The sequence below is a fragment of the Aspergillus niger genome (genome assembly GCF_000002855.4).
Source record: "Aspergillus niger supercontig An08".
Lineage (NCBI taxonomy): Eukaryota > Fungi > Ascomycota > Eurotiomycetes > Eurotiales > Aspergillaceae > Aspergillus > Aspergillus niger.
In genome coordinates, this window is record NT_166524.1 from 967163 (window position 1) to 987645 (window position 20483).

Below are 20483 nucleotides of genomic sequence, written 5' to 3' on the forward strand. Positions count from 1 at the left end.
CTGAGCCAGACGCGGTAGATATCCACTGGACTTTCCACGAATCAGCAGCGCGAAGGCTGGAAGGATGGCTAAAGAGGGTCCACCAATGGAATGAAACAGGGGTAATGATAGGACCAGTGTCTAAGCTCCTGGATGATTCACATGGAGGCCAAGGGACAATTGGAGGGAGGCGGGGAGGAGTGGAGAGGAGGAGACGGAGCGAAGAAACAAGTTGGGGGGCAACTCGATGGCGACGGGCTGGGGTCACGAGACAAGGCCTTGGATCCCCCTGAAATCAATCTCGCCCGATGATCCATCCCAAGCCAGCTCTCGTATTCCTGTCAGGCTCTTTTCTTCCGCACGCTTTTAATTCATGGCTCCTTAGGACTCATCCTCCCAAACCAACGGTTCGTGGCAGAGACATGCCAAAGAAATGCCGGGCTGCTCAATGGATGACTCGCGACAACGCAAATGACCCCGGATACGAACATGTGGAATTGGTCTTAGCGTAACTCACAATAGCTTATCTAAAGTACTTTAACGGAGAAACTAGTGTCCCTGTGTCGCCTGGTCTAGTGTTAGATTGCGGCCGCTCAGGGAGGGTTGAGAAGCAGGCACCACTTATGGCATAGGGCTAGACCAGTCATCATTGTGTAGCACAATGCCATCTCATGCAATGTATTCATACTATCATACTCCGCAGTGACTAGCACGTACATTTTCCTGGTAACATTTATAATTTCTAAAACCGTATAACTCGGTCACGAACTTCAGTTAAAATAGCTCTGCTGAGAAGTGGCTCGTGAGGAAAGGGTGCCCTTCGCCACTATTGGATCAGAATCTGTGTCCCCTTTGGTATGAGAATGCGTGCGAGAGTTCGAATTAGCAGCATGTCTTCGTATGCTTGCATTGTGAGCTCGAGGGAGCACCGGGACTCTATTGCCCACCTGCGGCTCATGATAATCTTCGAGGTCGAAGATGTCTTGTACTCTCTTACGGTGATCTTTCATGAAGGGCCCAAATCGCCGGAACTTTTGACGGGTCACCGTATTATAGGCTGTAGGGGTAATGGCCCCATCGACAGTGCCAGTGTATACACCTTGTGGGTCTTTCCACGCTTTAGGAACCCCAGGGATCAAAGACGCCAATGCGCCAATAGGGTGCATAGACGAAAGTCCAGTCTTCGTAGTAGTACTTCCCGAGAGCTGACTGCGGCCACATATGTCCTGGAGAAATTGGTATCGCATCCGAAGTCGCCTATAGATTTCACGCAGCAGGTACAAAAGCGTCGCCGCGAGGATCGATGCACCCAGGAGGGCGCATGCCTTGTGGAATACGTCCAGTTCCCTATACTTCTGTTCTTGACAATAGCCGTGTACAAGCGCCATATGCTTTCGAGGATAGCACATGATGCATTGATCCTTCTTGTTGTCTGGGATGTGATCCGAAATGCATATTGTCCTCCAATCGCTTCCCTCACAAATGGTTTCCTCGCAAGTCGGCCCACCAAGGCTGTATAGGTCCCTCTGAACAGAGTGTCGCCCCAACCTAATGTCAGGAGAAATATCGGACACAATCTCCCTCTTCTTACGGCTGCTCTTGCTAGTATTCTCCAGTTTCGATATTATATATTTCAGGATTCCGTGGTAACCTTGCGTCAGAGGGTTTGATGGTGGGGTCTTCCTGACTCCATTCGTGCCAGTTTCATTCCGTGGCATGTCTTGACGTGGCCATCTCCCCGTAATATGTTCTTGTGAGGCAGCCTTATGTTGAAGGGGAGCCAACGACCGGACAGAGGCGACCTGATGATGTAGGTTATCCTCGTGACTTTCGAGCACGAGCTGCTCTAAGATAGTCTCGCAGTGATGCACACCTGTTGGTCGTCCCCCAAAGTTCGTTATCGCCAGGGTGAGCATGAATGTCGGTTCAACTGCATTTGGAGTATGAGAACAGCCAACTATGTTTTCGTTCTCTTTGTAGCCTCTTCGCACGGTCTCCCATCCCTCCTGACAAGTCAAGGATACTGCACATCCTGGCCCCTCTGGACCTTTGAATGGGACTATTGTGACAAACCCCGGGTCACCCAGTAAGGAGCCTGAGCATGAAGTTTGGTGGTCACCACCTGTTGTTCGGTATGGTGTCGGCAGAGAGTCATCTTGAGTAATATTGGAGATAACCCCCAATACTGCATAGAAAAGTGCAAGAAGGCGCTGCTGACAATGCATGGAATGAGAAATAGAGTGAGTGGATAATATACAGTCTTATGCAAGAATCTGCCTGCTAAAATGCTGTGGATGGGGATTCAATCAATCAAACCAATATGATGAGCATACTATATCTAGAGCTTTCTGAGTGGTGCGTGGGATGCAAGAAGTCACATTCTGAGCATGACAGTTCTACTATATTCAGGAAGCCGCAGCCCACGATAGAGAACAAAATTGATTGTTGCATGTCCCGTATAGGCAAGAGAGAAGCCTGGCAGTTTCACATTATCTTGGCTGATCTTAAGCTATGCATTGTTCGCCTACACCTCACTGTAAAGTCTACGATAGCGTTGACAAGTCACATTGATTCAAATGAAAGCAGAATGGCATGCTAGTGATGAAGGATCGAGCAGCTCCTGGAGGACTACAATCTAGTCTAACGCCCGTCAAAAAGCTCATTTCATCTCGTTTTCAACTATCTGTAGGCATGCTGGCGTGGTTTCAGACTGACAAATCATGTGAAGCGTAAGTAAATAAATTTAAAGGTGATAAACAGCGTCCACAATGAAAGATAGTAGAACATGAGAAACAATCAGAATCAATCTGCGATGCAGCAATGACTTCTATACTTCACGAGTGCGACTGACCTTTCTGGGTAGCTATTAGCTATCACGTGCTCTCGTGACACCGAGACGCGACTCTTGCGCGCTCAGCGAAGACTTCAGATCCTATGATAATCTCTATTCACTCCTTCGACTTGGTCACTATTTCTACAATCAGCGCAAGATCTTCATTTTATACTCTGACTCCACCCAGCGCTATTTACTATCATACATAGCCGATCCCTGCGCAACCCCCGATGCCCCGCACATACGGCAAGAAAAAGCAGACGCGGCTGGCTTTTGCTCCGTTGAGCTCCTCGCCGAAGAGAGAGGACGACTCCGACGACGAGAAAGATCGCCGCGCAAACTTGCGCTATGCGCATCCTTCCATGCCAGTCCTCCGACGAGGACGCTCTCAGCCTGAAGGTGAGATTATACCACAGCTACTGCATGATAATAAATACTGACTTAGTGGGATGCCGACAGCAAAATCAACGCCCCAACGTACCCCGGAACCCAAAGCAGAACCAGTTAGCGACAGTGATAGCGATATAGAGATCGTGCGCAGCACGCGCAAAAACCCGCAAAGAGGACCACTAAAGCGCAAGAGGACAGATGTATCCAGTTCCGAATCTCCTTCCGCGACCCCGCAGAAACCCGCTGCCGATTCAGAGAGCGATGCAGATGAGGTTGTTCCAGCGTCTCGCAGGAAACTGAGGCGTGGTGTGGCCCCTCAGCCTGCTACCGTGGATGACGATAACGGTTCGGAAGAAGAGTTGGTCATCTCTCCTAAGAAGCGCAGGATGCGCAACGCAAGCCCCGACGTCCCCAAGACGCCGCGTCGCGGGCTGGAACAGGACGAATTAGATATAGAAGAAGACCTTCAGGCGTTGCAGGACTCAGGTAAGCCCACATAAGTAACGTGTCAGGCAGTCTGCAATGCTCTGTCGGACTGACATGTCTATCTACAGTGGTAAAAGATACCCGAACTCGGGGGCGACTGGCCAACTCGGCACGGGCTCAGAGACAACAACACCTGGAAGCCTTACGTCGTCGGAGGGCAGGAAAGACAGCATCCGATACTGAGAACCCTGAGAGTGATGTTGAGCAGTTGGAGTCGGGCGACGGCGACAGCGAAGGTGACAGTGACGGTGACGGTGACAGCGGAAGTGAACAAAAGGACGAAGCCGAGACTCATGAAGAGAGCCCGAAACGGAAGCCCCAATTCCGTACTCGACTAGAAGAAAGTGATGTTGAATCTGCGATCGCAAGCAATGATGATCTGGACCGCTACGAAGACGACTTCGTGTTGGAAGACGATGATGATACCCTAGGGGCTCCCACGGGCCTAGAAGACATCCCCATCGAATTCTCCCGACATGCTTACAAGCAACTCAAGGACTACTTCCAAGATGCAGTAGAATGGATGGTGCACAATCAGCTCAACCCGGCATTCCCTCGCTCCGACCCAGTCTACGAAGTCGCCTTCAGCAAACTCGAAGACGAAGTCAAGGGCCGTACTGGATCACAGCTCGTCTCATCAGTTTGGAATGCCAAGTTCCGGAGAGCCCTCTTAGCCCGGCCTCAGATCGAGATCACAACCTTTCCGACAATAGAGAACCATTCATGCGATGCTTGCAACCGCTCAGGTCATCCAGCTTCATTCGACATCAAACTATACGGGAAAGCCTATTCACTGAAAACCCTTGAACCGCTTACCGACGAAGACAGCGACGAGGACGAAGAAGAGGAACACGAAGATGATGACCACGAAGAAAGAGACCGAGACGGCCACATCCTACCAGACGAAAACACGCGCTTCTTCCTCGGACGGTAAGCATCTCGCCCATCCCTTCTACCGAACAAAAAGTCTCCATATAGCTAATGAGGCATGCTACCAACCAACAGCCACTGCAAAAACAAAGCAACTCTAGCTCACACCCTAACCCACTGGCGCTTCCACCTCAACGAATGGGTGACCGGCTACCTCGAACACCGGGGATACCTATCCGAGACGAGAATCGTGGAACGCAGCCACTGGAGCACGAAGAAGAAAACCAAGTACGCCGTGAAAGCAGTCAAATCAATGATAGCGAATGGTGAAGTCAAGAAATTGTGGCGCGATTTTCACATTAATCTACGGACTGCAAGAGAAACCACGGTATGTTTTTGATCTGGAGCTCCAAGATCGATTCGGCAGCTGAGAGCATTTGCTGACCATATCATATCATAGACTCTTGGATAGTATAGTGCAAGCTTCTAGATGTGTTCGTTTGCACATATTTGATCCATATACGGGTGCTGTCGGGACGACGTTATGTACTCAGTCTGGGGTGGTTAGTTCTTCACCTGGTCAGCATCACTTTCTTCGGATGCGCGCCTTTACACCATTCTTCTTGTCCATATCCATTTGCCCCCTCGGTTAGGGGGCTTGTACCTATATCTTTCATGCTGTGATACCCTATTTCTGCTATTTTATTTTCGGCCTGTTTCCTTCTAGCGCAAGGAGAAAATGTACTCGGCTCATGAGAGTTCCGTCCTGAATATATCTCAAGATCATTCACATTTCATTATCTAGAAACATGAGTTCCAAAATGGTGGAAATAGACATAAAACGAAACGAACATTGTAACCAGGGGAAAATAAACCAGTATAGAAATACACACATCGCCCAAGCCAGAAGTTCTGGAATCAAAGGTTGAGAGAGGAGAAAAAGCGTCAAGTTCACAGGGCCAGAGATTCCGAACAGTAACAGGTGGGCAAGATTTTCTTTCATGTCCATATGGAAACCATACCATCCCTTTTATATCTTCCTCGCGTCAACTCAAATCAATGAGTTGAATATGTTCGCAATTATCCATCCTCGATAGTACACACCTGCTTTTAACCCAATGTAATCCGGATCATGCATCGCTAAATCAAATCTGTCTGGCTCGTAATTTTTTTGTTGGAACAGAGAAATCGACTAGATTCGTGCAGTGACCTCATCAATGAACGTCATCGCCTGGAAGTCGACATTATGCTCCAGGAAGACCGACGACATTCAATAAGAAACCATAGGCCTTACGACAACAGGTGGCTTCGGACAGGCTCGATATTGAGGTAGTGGCGGTTCGACAGGCCATCGCAAATCAACTATTCCCGCCTGTTGCGATCTTCATCTTTGGCAGCGGTATTCATTTACAAAGAGGGTTGAGCGGGCTTCTCTTCACCGGGGGCGCCGGGCGTAAGCATCTAATGATAGAAAACAATGTAATTAGCAGCTGCTCGGAGTTTTTGCAGACCATCGAAACATGTGCGGGCAATCCGAATGACGTCTGTATCTCTGTTCTTGGCACATAATAAGAACGGAAAAGAGTTTTCACGTCATCGCCAACTGCCCCGGACAAGGCCGCATGACAGTAACAATACAGTAATAGCCAAGCGACAAGTAGATAGCCCGACGAATATGAAAATGGGAATTGAACATGGCTGTAACGTACCTCGTTGGCGCCCTTGATCATGCCCTGCTCGCGCTCCATCTGGATGTACTGCTCCTCTTCGGCGTAGGCCAGAGCCCACGGGACACCAAGGAGGAAGGCACTGGTGCTGATGATCCACAGCGCCTTGCCGCTGAATTGGATGCTGGACTTTGTGAAGGAAGTGATGGACTCGACGGTGCTGGTGACCGAGCGGCGTGTGGAAGGAGGAACAATGTCTTTCAGGGCATAGAGACGGTCGTAGAAGGTCTCGCCATCAACCTCAAGATCAGACTCGACGGAGATTTCGGACTCTGTACGTATGGCAGGTTAGAAAATGAAGGCCATGTGTTTTGAACGGCTGCGCCGATGAATGGATGAATAGATGGATCAGGTTCGGCGTGGATGGATAATGCTTCCGGATGTTGTTGCGCGGAGGATAAGAATGAAAATGCAATTGCTCATGCAAAACGAGCGCCCGGTTGAATTGTGCCTTTGATTATGGGTCATCAGGATACTAACCGGTGTCAGTGTAGTCGTCTTCCTCTTCGTCGTCCGAGGTCAGAAGGACATTGTGCTTGCTGGGCATGGGCTTCTCCTGGGAGAAGTGCTCATCCTCGACTTCGGTAAGCTTGACCATTGTGACGGTGGTTGAATAAAAGGGAATTAAAGAGGTGTATTGATAGGAGAATGGGTCGCAGGAAGCACGGGCGAGGGTCGAGGTGATGGACTGAAAGTGTTGAGGACGGACGGAGACTGATGGAGGATGGCGGATTCGACCTTCCGGATCCAACTTTTTTCCCGGGCGGAAACGAACTCAATACGGTAAGGAGCTTCGACTGCACCCGATGCATCCACGCGACGCCCCCAATTTATACGTTCAATTGTTCCGGTGAAAAAGGGCTTATTCGGGCTATATATATTGTACATGATTGTATATGGCTATCTCTAATTACATGGAGTGAAGAAAATGGAAGTGTTACATCCCTCTACACCCCGTAAACAGCACAGGTAGGTCGCTGCGATGCCCGGGGCTTATACTGTATGGCAAATTACCTCCTTCCCAGCTTCCACCGGGCAATCCGTTCTTGGATCTCCTCCCAAGGGAAAGGACGGAGCCTGTAACCCTCCAACTCTCCCTCCTGCAACACAACGGTAGGCCTGCCGGTGCCACGTCCTTTGTTCTCGACAAGACCACCAAAGACTTGCCGGGCAACCCGGCGCAAGTCCTCCACAGTCAAAGACTCAATGTGCGCGCACATTTCCTTGACACCAACCTTGCGGCCGTGCACCTGGACCTGACGTCCGAGATCTTCCAATTCCACCATACGCGACTCCAGGTTCATAAGGAGCGAAGAGCGAAGCTGGTTCTTTGCACGGTTAACCTCCTGCGGCTGCAGGGCTTGGTACCCCGTGTCGAGAGTGAGGGCCTGGAATTCGCGGCACATGACCTCCAACATCTCGGTGGTCCGTGTCGGGCTGCAAGATGCGGAGATACCGAAGATCCCGCTATCTGTGTAGCTGTGGTTGAACGCAATACAGCTCTCGACCCATCCGTGCTGGTTCAGCACATTGGTGTAGAGACGCGAATACATTCCCTTACCAGGACCACCAGCAGAGAAGGAACCGCCACCTCCGAGAAGGGTCTGGAGGGTTGCCAGGGCATAGATATCGGGGTTCGAGATCGGAAGCGCCTCAAAGGCAAGGTGGATATGGCTCAGCCGAGGAAGCATAGGGTTCGCAGGAGGAGGGATCGGAGGAAGAGAGAGGAAACCACCGGTGTAGTGGGAAGGACGGGTGAGATCTAAGTTCGACGACTGCACCAATGATGGGTCAAGCGGCGACGCGGCGGAATTTTGCGAGCCAGAGTTGGAGAGATTCTTCAAAAAGGGAAGCTTGGAAAGGAATCCCGACTTAGGAGAGGCTGCGGTGGTAGTTGTGGTAGATGACGGAGTGAACTGGGGAACAGTGGGTACCTGGCCCTCCTCAGCGGCCGACTTGGATTCAGACAGTGTAGTGTCGATACCCGTTCCCGAAAGCACAGGGCCGTCTGTCTTCTTGTGTGTCTTCATATCACCAAAGTACTGCTCTGTAAGCTTGACGGCCTCAGCGTGCGGCACACCAGCAAAAGCGACAACCATGCGCTCTGGGTTGAAGAAGGTTTCACGGTATTTATCAACCACCGCTTTGTTGATCTCTCCCAGCCTCTCATGTGGGCAAAGCAGAGGGTTTCCCAATGTGTTGTCCTTGTAGGCCGCGGTATGTACCAGCTCGGGCAAGATGAGCTCAGGCTTGGACCAGATCTCTCCAATCTCATACTCAGCCGTAGCCAACTGCTGAAGAACTTCTTCTTCTGTGATAAGAGGATCCCGGATAGTCTCAGCCAACAGTCCCAGGGTGGTCGGGACAGCGGAGTTGAAACTAGCGGACTGGTACATCAAGGATTCACGAGAAGAAGCACACTGGATATTTCCTCCAAGACTCTCCAAAACCTCTAGCATTTCATCACTGGTGTGCGACTTGGTCGACTTGAAAGCCAGACGATCCATAATGTGGCTTACACCCCGCAAACTCTCATCTTCATAGCGAGATCCGGCATCGACGTAAACTCCAACACCAGAGAAGGGCCCAGGCAGGGATTCCGTAGCAACGCGGATACCGTTGGGCAGAGTGGTGATCTGATCTAGCTCGGCAGGGTCCTACACAGCGAGCGACAAAGAGGTAATAGTTAGTTCCAAGTCCGACCATGACCGTCAAGCCTAATTTCCTGCATTGGATGAACTTACCTTGGAACCATTCTCATTGACAGTAGCAAAACCTCTAGACGCGGAACGAGGCACGCGGGCAAGTGGCTTTGCGGACTCAACGGCCCGTAGTACAGAACGGCGCATATTGACGAATGTAAATGAATGAAATGGGCCGAGAGTACTCAATTCAAAATTGCTCCCTTCTCGGACGGCGTAAAAGCTGCGGCGTTTCCGGAGATGTCGTCGTCACGCCGGCGCCCGCAAGGATTTGGACTCAGATCGCTTATCTAATCACAACAGGCACGGTGCACGACATCAGACTTGGGGAAGCAGGATATGATGTCTTCGTATTGACGACAATTAGGATGGATTATCCGACTGATTTCCGGAATTGTATACCTTGTGATTACCCTCCCAATTGTTTTTGTTGTTATTAGGCTCTTACAGACCCTGAGTCATAGGTAAAACCATGATTTTTTACTTGGACCTGGTTAGTAATGGGAGATCTAGAATCGTCAATTGAGTAATGCGGACAAAGCAGAAACACGTTGACCTCGCCACTGGAAAACGAAACAGTTCATTATCTAGTCCAATAGGCCGTAAAACAAACGATTATTATATTGCATACTGGTTCACTCTAGGCTTTTCCCTGACCTTCTATCAATGAACACCATACTACGAGACTATGAGTGCGCCGCAGCCCAAGCGCGGTACCAGTCAAGGCACGAGGCATTGGCCACACTGGCACCAATCTTGATGTTGAGACCGCACAGGATCTGCTTCACGGCGCTTTCAACTTTCTTGCCGTTGGATGTCACCGGTATCTCGGGACAGACGTCCACAATTCCAGGGACATGGCGAGGGCTGAGCTCTTTGCGAATGGTCGCTTGAATGCGAGTTGCGAGGTCGGGCGGCATGGTCGTTGGAGCGTCACCTTGCGATGCCAGCTTCACAAAAAGGACGACTGTTTCATCCGTGTCAATTCCATCCCGCCGACGTCCGATACACAGAGAATCTTCGACTTCATCTGCAAAATGTTTCAGAAGAACATTGTATATCTCTGCGCTACCGAACCGAACGCCGGCTGGCTTCAGAACTCCGTCACTGCGTCCTAGCATTACTACACCCCCAGTGTGGGGTTCCAGACGCACGAAATCACCGTGGTGCCAGATCGTCGGCCCGAAGACGTCGAAGTAACTTTTGCGGTATTTCTCCGCCCCAGTCGGACCGGGAGGCCAGAACATAACGGGCTGCGCAGGAAACGGCTTCGTACACACCAGATCGCCGGCCTCACCGGAAGTAGAGACGTCATTTCCAGCGTAATCGTAGACAGAAACGGCCATTCCCAAGCAACGGCATTGAATCTCTCCCTTGTAGACTGGTAGGATGGGACAACTGCCGCAGAATAGCGACAAGATATCGGTCCCGCCGGTGATAGAACCCAACATGAGGTCAGCCTTGATAGACGAGTAAACGTACTCGAATGTAGACGGCGCCAGAGGAGAACCAGTACTGAAAATTGCTTTCAGTGTTTTCAAGCTTACTGGACGGTGAGGGTGACTTGTTGGATGTAGGGAAGCCTGCTCTAACATGGATAGGTATTTGGCAGAAGTTCCAAAGTGCGTTATTTGCAGTTCATCGATCAGGCGTGGCATTGCCATTTCACCCTTCCCACCTTCCGGGTCGAATGGCCGAAAAGGGGAACCGTCATAGAGCACAATGGTAGCGCCACTGGCAAGACCGGAAACAAGCCAATGCCACATCATCCAAGTCGTCGTCGTGAAGTAGAACAGGCGGTCTCCGGGACGAACATCACAGTGAAGCACATGTTCCTTTTTATGTTGCAGCAGCGTTCCCAGCGCACCATGGACAATCGGCTTCGGTGCCCCCGTGGTACCCGAGGAATACAATATGTAGACAGGGTGTTCGGGTCCTAGACTTGCAAATTCCAGAGGGGCGGAAGGATTGCTAGCTGTAGAAAGAAATGAATTGTAGGTGAGAACCTTTCCACGTAGTGGGATCAGAAATTGAGGGTCCAGTTTGTAGGACTGGATTGTCTCGAATATGACGAGAAGCTCCAGGTTCGGCAGTCCCGGCACGATATCACGCAATTTAGCATCAGTTCCGTGCACCTTCCCGTTGTATAGAGATGCATTGTCAGCGAACAAGATCTTCGGCTCTATTTGCTTCAGACGTTCTAGCACTGCATGTACGCCAGTGTCAGGCGAGACGCCAGTCCAGAATGCGCCAATTGATGCCGTTGCCAGCATCGCCACAACGGTGTTGGTATGATTACCAAGAAAGCCTGCTACCCGGTCTCCTTCTTGCAGACCCGAGACTTTCAGCGAGTTCGCACATCTGCGTACCCGGTCACGCAGTTCCTTCCATGTCACAAATTCCCGATCCGCTTCCGTGGCAGCGATTACGGCAACCGCGTTCTCATCAGGAGACGTAGACGGATACAAGAGGTTCTCAGCGAAATTCAGCCGAGTTCCCTCAAAGAAGTTGGGACGAGGGAAAAGCAGTTTGTCCGAACGCAGGACCTGGAATGAGAATTAGCCATCACAGTATCAAAGGAGACGAGCACCAGTAGAAGCCTTTGTGTTGAGCTTAAAAGCGCAGCAGTCCACTTACACGGTCATATGACTTGTGAGCTTGGATAGATGTATATTTCCAGACATCTTCCCAGAACTTGGCGGGCTCAGATACACTCCACTGCCAGAGATCGTTGTAAGTGGACATGGACAGGCTATGCTTGGCATTGGCGGATTGTATGAAGTCGTAGATCTGGGTACTGCAAGGGCTCGAGTGTCGCCATAGTTCCTTGGAACCTGTATCGTCGGTGGACCTAGTCATCGTAAAGGATCGTGATTTATTCGCACCAATCAATGACGACTTTGGATTTGTTGATCGAACTATAGGTGCACTCAGTAGACGGTGATATGGAGTGCAAGAAAGTTGCAGTCAAACTGAGCCGAGGTCCTTCCGTCCTGATAGAGTTCAAGCCTTTGTGGCTCGTGGTTCGTCAGTGTTTGAGACCTGGTTTAATCACACGGCTCTTGTTCAATTGCAGATACTTTCCAAATGTGAATGGGGAAAAGGATCGAACTGCAACGAGGACATCCTTTTTACGCTGTTGTGCTAGGGTGGGTGTCCCGATCTATCTACCCCGGAGCGGAATCAAGGAAGCCGGGGACGGAATCTGCAAGGGGATTTCCGCGGTAGGCAGACAAACGCCTGGAATCAGGTGGGGACGCAGTGAAGATATAACTACTAAGTATAGAAATAAATGTCCTAGGCATCATTCAACATATTTGTATATCCTATTTATTGATAAACATTCAGAAATTGTAAGTTAGACTATATCAATCAACAGCAGCCCCGTTCTGTGTCTAGTCTTTTGCTCGGAAACCTGAGCCGTGACCAGGGTCTCGCCTGAGGCAGGAATATGTACGCTGCAACCTGCAGTATGTGAATGCAAAGCGATTGATGCAAGAGAATAATAAAGTCCCTGGGAGTAACTAGCGGTGAAATCCAGGCTGTCAGACTACCGACATGAATGGCAGTTTCAAGGTGCCTCTGGTGACCATCACCTTGCGTTGCCCCTTTCTGGGATGAGCGAAAGTCAAAATACTCGATAGAATCCATGCGTGCAACGAATGGAAACAAAGCGTGGAACTTGCAGAAGGGTCCAGGGGCGGCGGGTATGTTTACCGTCAGAATACCGATGGCTCAGGTACTCGGAAAGAGCACGGATGGTGTATAACCAGCAAACAATACCGCCCTGTGACCGACTTCGATGGGTCGGGGGGGCTGGCTCCACTTCCCACCCGTAACTCCATCGTCATTTGCAAAATCTCACCAGCGAAAATTGCGCTTTTTCACCCCAACCAAACCCTACACAGTATTGCTTTCACTTTACCGTACGCAAGCCTGGGCTCCGCTTCGATTCTTAGCCTCGTACCTTGTTTGGTGGCATTATTCATTACTATTCCCTTTGAGGCTGTTTTTTTCTCTTATTCGCGTCACAAAATTCCATTATTCATCTCACTCCAATCTGTCTTCTTCCCGTTATTCGACCTTCGGGGCTCTTCGTCTTCCCTTTCCGACCTCTTTTCCAGCACCGACCCTTTTCTTCCCTCGCCAACTTTCAATCCTACGAAAGGTCCTGCCTCTCTAACGGTTAATCTGGTCGATTGATTCCCTTTGGCTTAGGGGTCCCGACAGATCCCGTCGTCGAAGGGTTCCGTGCCCTCAGCTACTGTTCCTCCACGTGCGAAGGTACGTGACCGATCAGCCCCGGAGTCTCCGGAGTCCATCGACAAGACTCTTCCTTTTTTTTCACCCCCCTTAGACCCCTCTCCTCTTCGCTTCTTGTCATCTGAGTCCCTGTCTCTGCTTGCGACTACAATCCCTCGGTCGCTTAGCCATTTTGTTATCGCTCTCCTCGCCTGGTGAAATGGTGACTGACACTTCACTCCGCCGTGTGTAGGTGACACCGAATCATTGTCATTGCCTCTTGCGCTGGAGTAAAGGAGGCCAGATCAAAGGAACACGCTGCCTAGAAGCAAAAGTTCGCTGGTTGCCTATTAGGTAGTTCTTGCCGTACTTCATTGCTGAAGAGCCGCGGCAGAAGTTCCTTCATCCCTCGGTGCTGCACAACCCTGCTCGTTCCTGTCTAGCTGTTTCCTTGCGATGCCTCGTCGCGCTGCGAGTTCTTCCGTCAACAACCCCTCCAACGCTCCCTCTTCATCTCCCGCCTCCGCAAAGGGTGGTATCGCCATCAAGGCGTCCGCCGTCAAACCTAATCGCCTAAGCCAGCTATTTTCGACCTCTCCTAAGCCCAAGGCCGAATCTCAGACTGCGCAGGCCGCTGTCCAATCGGCCAGTGGAATCCTGAACTCTAGTACTGCCACTCCACCCATCAGTTCGGCCTCTTTGTCGCTGCCTACAATTTCTCTCTCCACTGCCACTGCAGATAACCCGAACATGGACGAACCACCGACCACACTCTTTCAGCCGCCTTCGCCCGAAGAGGCCCGTCGCCTGGCTAAGCAACATGCTCAATTCGGACCCATCGGCCACCATAGCCACAGGTACACCAGCCAGCACCCCGGTGGTACATTCCCGGAGCCTGTGATGGACGAACCTCCGTATTATTACCTCCTCACCACTTATATCAGTTATCTTATCCTAATCGCTTTCGGTCACGTGCGAGACTTCTTCGGAAAGCGCTTCCGCGAAGAGAACTATCGGCATCTAAAGCCCCAGAATGGATACGGCGCCCTGAACAGTGACTTCGACAACTTCTACGTGCGTCGCCTCAAATTGCGGATTAACGATTGCTTTGAACGTCCTGTTACTGGAGTTCCTGGTCGCTATATCACGCTGATCGATCGGGCCACGGATGACCACAACAAGCACTTCTACTTCACCGGAACGACCACTGACACCTTGAACCTGAGCTCATACAACTACCTAGGTTTTGCTCAATCTGAAGGCCCCTGTGCGGACATTGCTGAGGATTCGATCAGAAAGTATGGTATCGTTTCCCCCAGTACTCGCGCTGAGGTGGGATCGCAGGATCTTCATGTGGAAGTAGAGGACTTGGTCGCCAAGTTTGTTGGCAAAGAGGCTTCTATGGTCTTCTCCATGGGATTTGGCACCAACGCGAACATCTTCCCTGCTTTAGTCAACAAGGGCTGCCTTATCATTTCCGACGAGCTAAACCATGCCTCGATTCGGTTTGGTGCACGTCTTTCGGGTGCTTCCATTGCTATGTTCAAGCACAATGACATGCGGGATCTAGAATCAAAACTGCGCGAAGCTATCAGCCAGGGTCAACCCCGTACGCATCGGCCGTGGAAGAAGATCTTGGTTGTCGTTGAAGGGCTCTATTCCATGGAAGGTTCTATGTGCAACCTCCCTGGACTGGTCATGCTGAAGAGGCGTTACAAGTTTCACCTGTTCGTTGATGAGGCCCATTCCATTGGTGCCATTGGTCCTAAGGGTCGTGGTGTCTGTGACTATTTCGGAATCGACACCAGCGAAGTTGACATTCTCATGGGAACTCTCACAAAGTCTTTTGGTGCCAACGGTGGATACATCGCTGCGGATAAGGCGATGATTGATGTGCTTAGAGCGACCAACTCCGGTGTTTTCTATGGCGAGGCTCCTGCTCCGGCAGTTTTGGCCCAAATCATGTCGGCGTTGCGGATCATCAACGGCGAACTCATCCCCGGTCAGGGTGAAGAGCGACTGCAGCGTTTGGCCTTCAACTCGCGGTATCTCCGCCTGGGCTTGAAGCGTCTTGGCTTTATAGTGTACGGCCACGATGATTCGCCGATCATACCTGTTCTGCTTTTCAACCCTGCTAAGATGCCAGCCTTTTCCCACGAAATGCTGAAGCGGAAAATCTCGGTCGTTGTCGTGGGTTATCCTGCTACGCCGCTGGTATCTTCTCGGGCCCGCTTTTGCGTCTCTGCTGCACACACCAAGGAAGATCTTGACCGCATCTTGACGGCTTGCGACGAAATCGGCAATGTCCTGCAGCTCAAATTCTCGACAGGCATCGCGGGTGGTGCCCTGCCGGAGGATGCGATGCCCCCTCCGGAGAAGGAGAAAGAGTTGCGTCGCAAGCGCAACTCCAAGATCATTCCTCCTAGATGGCAGATTGAGGATGTGATCAGACGAGGCGTTCAAGATGTCAAGGCGCCACTTTATTAGTTCGCCGTTTACTGGACTCTGATCAACCTGCCTTCTGCACCATCGAACCATGTCGATGATTGAAGATGTTGTTGCACACACGTTCGGAAGGTGTCCATCACATGAACCAGATCGATCCGATACTGGTCACGCCGCGTCGCTGGTCGATCCGAGGCTATTCCATCACTTCCCGTGTATCATTAGACAACCATGCGGTTGTCATGCTTATGTTTGACTTTGGCACCTACACGCACTACAGAATCGAAACTCAAAGAAGACCATGGTCCCCTAAAGCACGGCAATGCGCCGTAGCACCCCTTACTTGATTGCACATTGTTTATCACTTCTCTCAAGCCCACGAGTCATGTCATCCAGCTGTTTCAATTGAACAAACGACTATGACTCGCGTGCCACTGTTTCTTTTCTTTTCTTCTCTTTTTTCCTTCTTCACTTCACTTCCTCCCTAACCCCCACACCCCCCCATTCTGTTCTTCCCCCCTTTGTCCTTTCTTTCATTATTAACCTATAGATATTACTGCTGATTCGGTCCCCCTCACCAAGTGCTGGAGGGCTGGGACCAGAGTGAGCCACTTGCGACTTATTGTTCAAATAACATGGGGCAATGCAAACTGTACCTACATAATGAGATTGATGAGAGAGAAGCCGAAGAGAAGAGAAAGAAAAGGGGGTGGTAATGAAATGGACTGAACACACACACACACTGGGCCCGGCGATTCGCGGTTGGGGCACCCACATTAGCGATTATAATTAGATGACTGTTAATATTCTTTACATGAAAATTTTTGATATTTACGCTTGATCCTGATGAAGTATTTACTCTTATCGCCTGTTATGGTATTACTAATTAGTAGTAAGGTGGATGTGATAACGTGAGTGTACTTGTTATTAACTGCTCATATGGTCTATGCTGCCAGTGAACAAAGACAATTGGTCTATCTATCGGTGCTGGAATCTAATGACAGTAGCAGTATGTATATGCCAAGCATGCTCTACTACATCTTCATCCCAGAGCAAATAAAGCAAAGCAAAGTCCGTATATGCCGTTGCTGTATGTATGCATCTAGTATGTATTGGTGGACAAAAGAGAATGCCATGTAAGGTCCAAGCCGATCCAAAACCCGTCCCCGAAATAAGAATAACCAAAAGCGCCGCCCAAAGAGACCATCCTGTAAGCAAATGCTATGTATGCTTGGCTGAAAATCGAGTCTTCGCCTTGGTGAAGACTCTCTGAAATAAAAAAAAAACTCCAGTGCAATCGCCGCAGGCGATCGCTAACGCCAAACAAGCAACCAATAAAGCGAAATGGAAGAAAGCAGGAAAGCAACGTCTATTCCCGATATATGGGGATAGGAAGCCGTAACGTCGTAAAAATAAATCATGTTCGCCTGTTGGATGCAGGTGCCTGACCTGGGTGTTGTCGGGTACCGGTATGCAGAAACCAAAAAATAGCGACAAGTAGGGTATAGTAATACAGAATGAGATCATAATCAAACTGTACCGTATCTCTCCCGCTCATTCTGCAGGAGAGATTGGTTCTCCTCTGAAGAGACTGTGGCGTCAGAGCGAAGCCGTCGCGCAGGGGACACTGAAGGGATCCAGCCCCTCATCCAGCCCCGAACGCGGGTCCAACGACTACGTCCGTCTTTGGGGTCTTCAACTTGCATGATAGACTCGTCATCCCGGGTTCCATACATGAGGAACTGCACGCCCATGAGTCCGTCAAAGGCTAGCACACCGAAGGCGCCAAGGAAGAAGGGAGTAGCTCGGGTAACCCATTCAAGGCGGTCGTTGCCATCTGCATCGGCCCAGCCACCACCCCCATAGGCAGGGAAATCATACCAAGCATTAGGATTGGTAAGAAGGGAGGCGGAGTAGAAGAGGTTCCCGCAAAAGGCAGCCATGAATAGTAATGGGGAGAGGCCTGATGTGCTCTTCCGGCAGTAGTTCTTGTATAGTTGGGGTGGCCGCGAGCCGAGGTAGAGGAATGTTGACATCCAGGAGATGATCCGGCCGAGGATCTCGAGAGTCTTCTGTGAGGATTCGGATGTTGTTTGCTGCTCTGTCGGAGCAGCATTGGCCACGACGGCGCACAGCATTGATGCAAGCAGCAGAGTGCGTGGGGACCCAATTGGGAGGCTGGGGCCACTGCTGGATCGGGTGATTGAGCGCTTAGAGGAGCTCAGTTTCTCATTGGAGTAAGAAGGAGATTGCCCGTTGGAACTCGGCACCGCAGGTTCCTTGATATCTTTCATGTCTTTGGGATTTGACGGCAAGGGGGACTCTGTAGAACGTGGGGCGTGATCGGAAGAGCTGTTGTCGGAGAATGAGACGCCTTCCAAGACACTACCCGGAGGCCGATCATATTCCGAATGAGCAAGGGCACCGTAGCCATCATACTGTCCCCTATAGTGTGTGTACCAAAAGTATTGGAAGACCAGAGTCACGTCAACGCAGACATAGTAAGCAGCCACGATGACCTGCCAGCCTGCCTGCCGGGTGAGCAGAGCACCCAGGAGGTTACTAGTATCACCCAGACACCACTCCACGAGGAAAAACAGTGACAAGCCAGCCGTCGACTGGATTTGATAATTCTTGTATATTTGTGGGAGCTGAGCGAAGAGCCATGACACGATGCTGAGGGTTCCGAGAACGGAGGAGACGAAGGCTAACGGTGTGGGGAGGCAGATGTGGAGGTAGGAGGACACGGCCGCGAGGAATGGGGTTGTCGGTTCACAGTGTTGCGGGAGCACTGCATGAATCTGTTGTAAGAGAGGAGGAGGCATGGCTATTTCTTGTGCCAGGAGACTAATATCTGTGTGTGACCTAGACAGACTGTAGAAGTATCTTTGGTGTTGGAAGTATAGGACGTGTCTCTGTAGCGGTAGGAAGGAACGCTAGATAAGGCAGGGCGATAAGACGAACAAAGCAAAGAGGGTAGGCAATCCCGTCAGCAGCTTGCTAACGAGAAACAAAGACGAAAGACGAGGGAAGAGAGTGAGAAAAGATGAAGAAGGAAGAAGAGAGAGAGAAAGAGGAAGAGAGAGGAAGGAGAAGGAGGTGAAGGCATGCGCGACAAGGGAAGGGAGTCAGTCACACTTGGCGGCCTCGAGATCGAGTCACGAGTTGATTCTGGGGCTGAGGATGGAGGATGATCCCTATCGCCGCCTGCTGATTGGCTTTGCCCCAGAGGCAAAGAGGACTCGGAATGGAGCGGACTCCGTTCGGCAACAATTAGACTAACTATCTTGACTAACTCCAATCAATAATCCTCATCTTCATTCCGGATCTGCTGGTCCGTCCGCACTGGGACCATTGCAGATAGTGAGTGATGACTCTCTCTCAGCTCGCTCTTCCCCCCCTCTTTCCGGTAACCCTACCCCTTTCAAACCCCGGGATTCTCCTTTGATCTGCCTTCTCCTGCGCTTCGGTCGGCTGTTCACATTCCTACTGCATTCATCGCCCAAACTCTCCGAGATTAAGTCAGACTGAGCGTGGGGTGACACGGACAATACTGGTTGATTGCCGAAGGGAAGAGGCATGATAGACTTTTTTGACTCCGAATCACAATTTTGCCGTCATCCCATGGATGCGAAGACGCCTTTCCAAGGCAGAGCCCGAGACTTCCCAGACCCGCCCAAGGCAATCCCCGGTCAAGATCACGGCTGCCCCGGAGTCCTGACCCACACTGTTTATTGAAGGTTAAATCCAGGCAAAAGCACAGACAGCACCATCGATTGCAACCCTAATCGCCTACTACGATAGGCTTCTCGTTCGGTTTCCAAACAATCCGTCACTGCCACCTCTTTTGAGACATACATGGCTCGGGTTGACGGATGGCCTATCTCGGCCTGCATCTTGTTTCGGAGATATCAGGGATATTTTCGGCAAAAACCGCAAAGGGACACTAACGTAGCAGAGAGCAAGAGAACTCTTATCTATCTGGGCTCACCATTATCGGCAAGCGGGCAGACAGAAGGAATAAAGGTGAGAGATATGAATATGGAGCATATCGGCCATCCGTTCGTAGATCCGCTAGCATCTCCCCGAACAGCTAATTAGACGCTTATCTCTGATAGCCCCAGCCCACGCTATCTATGAAAATGCTCTTGATCGTATGACTTTTCTTTGTCTTCACTTTACTTGAAAACAATCACTGAATCCACACCGTTTCTCTGTAAATTTCAAGAGTAACCACGCACGCGATCAACTACTCAATCCTCCAAAACCGCATCTCACCGCCTATTCACGATCTCACGATCGAGGCGTGTAACCAGGATGTGGATGACACTAAAACATGCAGGTACAAGGGTCCCCTTCGTCTTGGTGATAAGACCCTGAACTGTCGCCATAAGTTTACCTTCATCAAACCCCTCTGTCAGCGATGATGACAACACCAACCATCAGCATCAAATTGGCAGTCTTCAATGTACTAGACTCATTAGTCACCTTTCCATTTCATATCCCCTCCCATCCCATCCCTTATTACATGCGGCAGCTATAGTAACTACCACTGCAAGACAAGAACTATAAGACGCCTTCTTATACCTCAAATAAGTTAACCTACCACAACCTCAAGAACATCATATACTTACCATCGCACAATCCCGCCATCAGGTCACACCATCACATGTAGCCATAGATAGCCACTTAATCCAAGCACCCCACTAACTATCCCATCACTTCACATTCACCAGTATATATCCATTCCTTCCACAGTAGACCCGTCCAGACCCCTCCATCCCTCTCATTCACTTTCCATCGCGTACA

The 20483-nt window shown here is 50.5% G+C and overlaps 7 protein-coding genes across 7 annotated transcripts; 2 read left to right on the forward strand and 5 right to left on the reverse strand.

Moving 5' to 3' along the window:
• Positions 1-749: 749 nt before the first annotated feature.
• Positions 750-2134, reverse strand: An08g04050 (uncharacterized protein; the record flags this gene model as incomplete). Its single annotated transcript, XM_059748978.1, has 2 exons — positions 750-1909; positions 2053-2134. 2 exons carry the CDS (start codon positions 2132-2134, stop codon positions 750-752), a joined length of 1242 nt encoding a protein of 413 aa, XP_059601173.1.
• Positions 2135-3042: 908 nt separating this feature from the next.
• On the forward strand, positions 3043-5048 carry An08g04060 (uncharacterized protein; the record flags this gene model as incomplete). The annotated part of the gene is made up of 5 exons (XM_059748980.1): positions 3043-3211; positions 3272-3688; positions 3766-4618; positions 4694-4946; positions 5031-5048. 5 exons carry the CDS (start codon positions 3043-3045, stop codon positions 5046-5048), a joined length of 1710 nt encoding a protein of 569 aa, XP_059601174.1.
• A 917-nt stretch (positions 5049-5965) lies between these two features.
• On the reverse strand, positions 5966-6883 carry An08g04070 (uncharacterized protein; the record flags this gene model as incomplete). The annotated part of the gene is made up of 3 exons (XM_001392486.3): positions 5966-6019; positions 6268-6557; positions 6766-6883. The coding sequence occupies 3 exons, from the start codon at positions 6881-6883 to the stop codon at positions 5966-5968; spliced, it is 462 nt and encodes a 153-aa protein (XP_001392523.1).
• A 412-nt stretch (positions 6884-7295) lies between these two features.
• An08g04080 (uncharacterized protein) lies at positions 7296-9134 on the reverse strand (the record flags this gene model as incomplete). The annotated part of the gene is made up of 2 exons (XM_001392487.3): positions 7296-8942; positions 9030-9134. 2 exons carry the CDS (start codon positions 9132-9134, stop codon positions 7296-7298), a joined length of 1752 nt encoding a protein of 583 aa, XP_001392524.1.
• Positions 9135-9673: 539 nt separating this feature from the next.
• Positions 9674-11846, reverse strand: An08g04090 (uncharacterized protein; the record flags this gene model as incomplete). Its single annotated transcript, XM_001392488.1, has 2 exons — positions 9674-11533; positions 11625-11846. The coding sequence occupies 2 exons, from the start codon at positions 11844-11846 to the stop codon at positions 9674-9676; spliced, it is 2082 nt and encodes a 693-aa protein (XP_001392525.1).
• A 1839-nt stretch (positions 11847-13685) lies between these two features.
• Positions 13686-15716, forward strand: An08g04100 (uncharacterized protein; the record flags this gene model as incomplete). Its single annotated transcript, XM_001392489.3, has 1 exon — positions 13686-15716. One exon carries the CDS (start codon positions 13686-13688, stop codon positions 15714-15716), a length of 2031 nt encoding a protein of 676 aa, XP_001392526.1.
• Positions 15717-17203: 1487 nt separating this feature from the next.
• An08g04110 (uncharacterized protein) lies at positions 17204-18499 on the reverse strand (the record flags this gene model as incomplete). Its single annotated transcript, XM_059748981.1, has 2 exons — positions 17204-18026; positions 18114-18499. The coding sequence occupies 2 exons, from the start codon at positions 18497-18499 to the stop codon at positions 17204-17206; spliced, it is 1209 nt and encodes a 402-aa protein (XP_059601175.1).
• Between the last annotated feature and the right edge of the window lie 1984 nt (positions 18500-20483).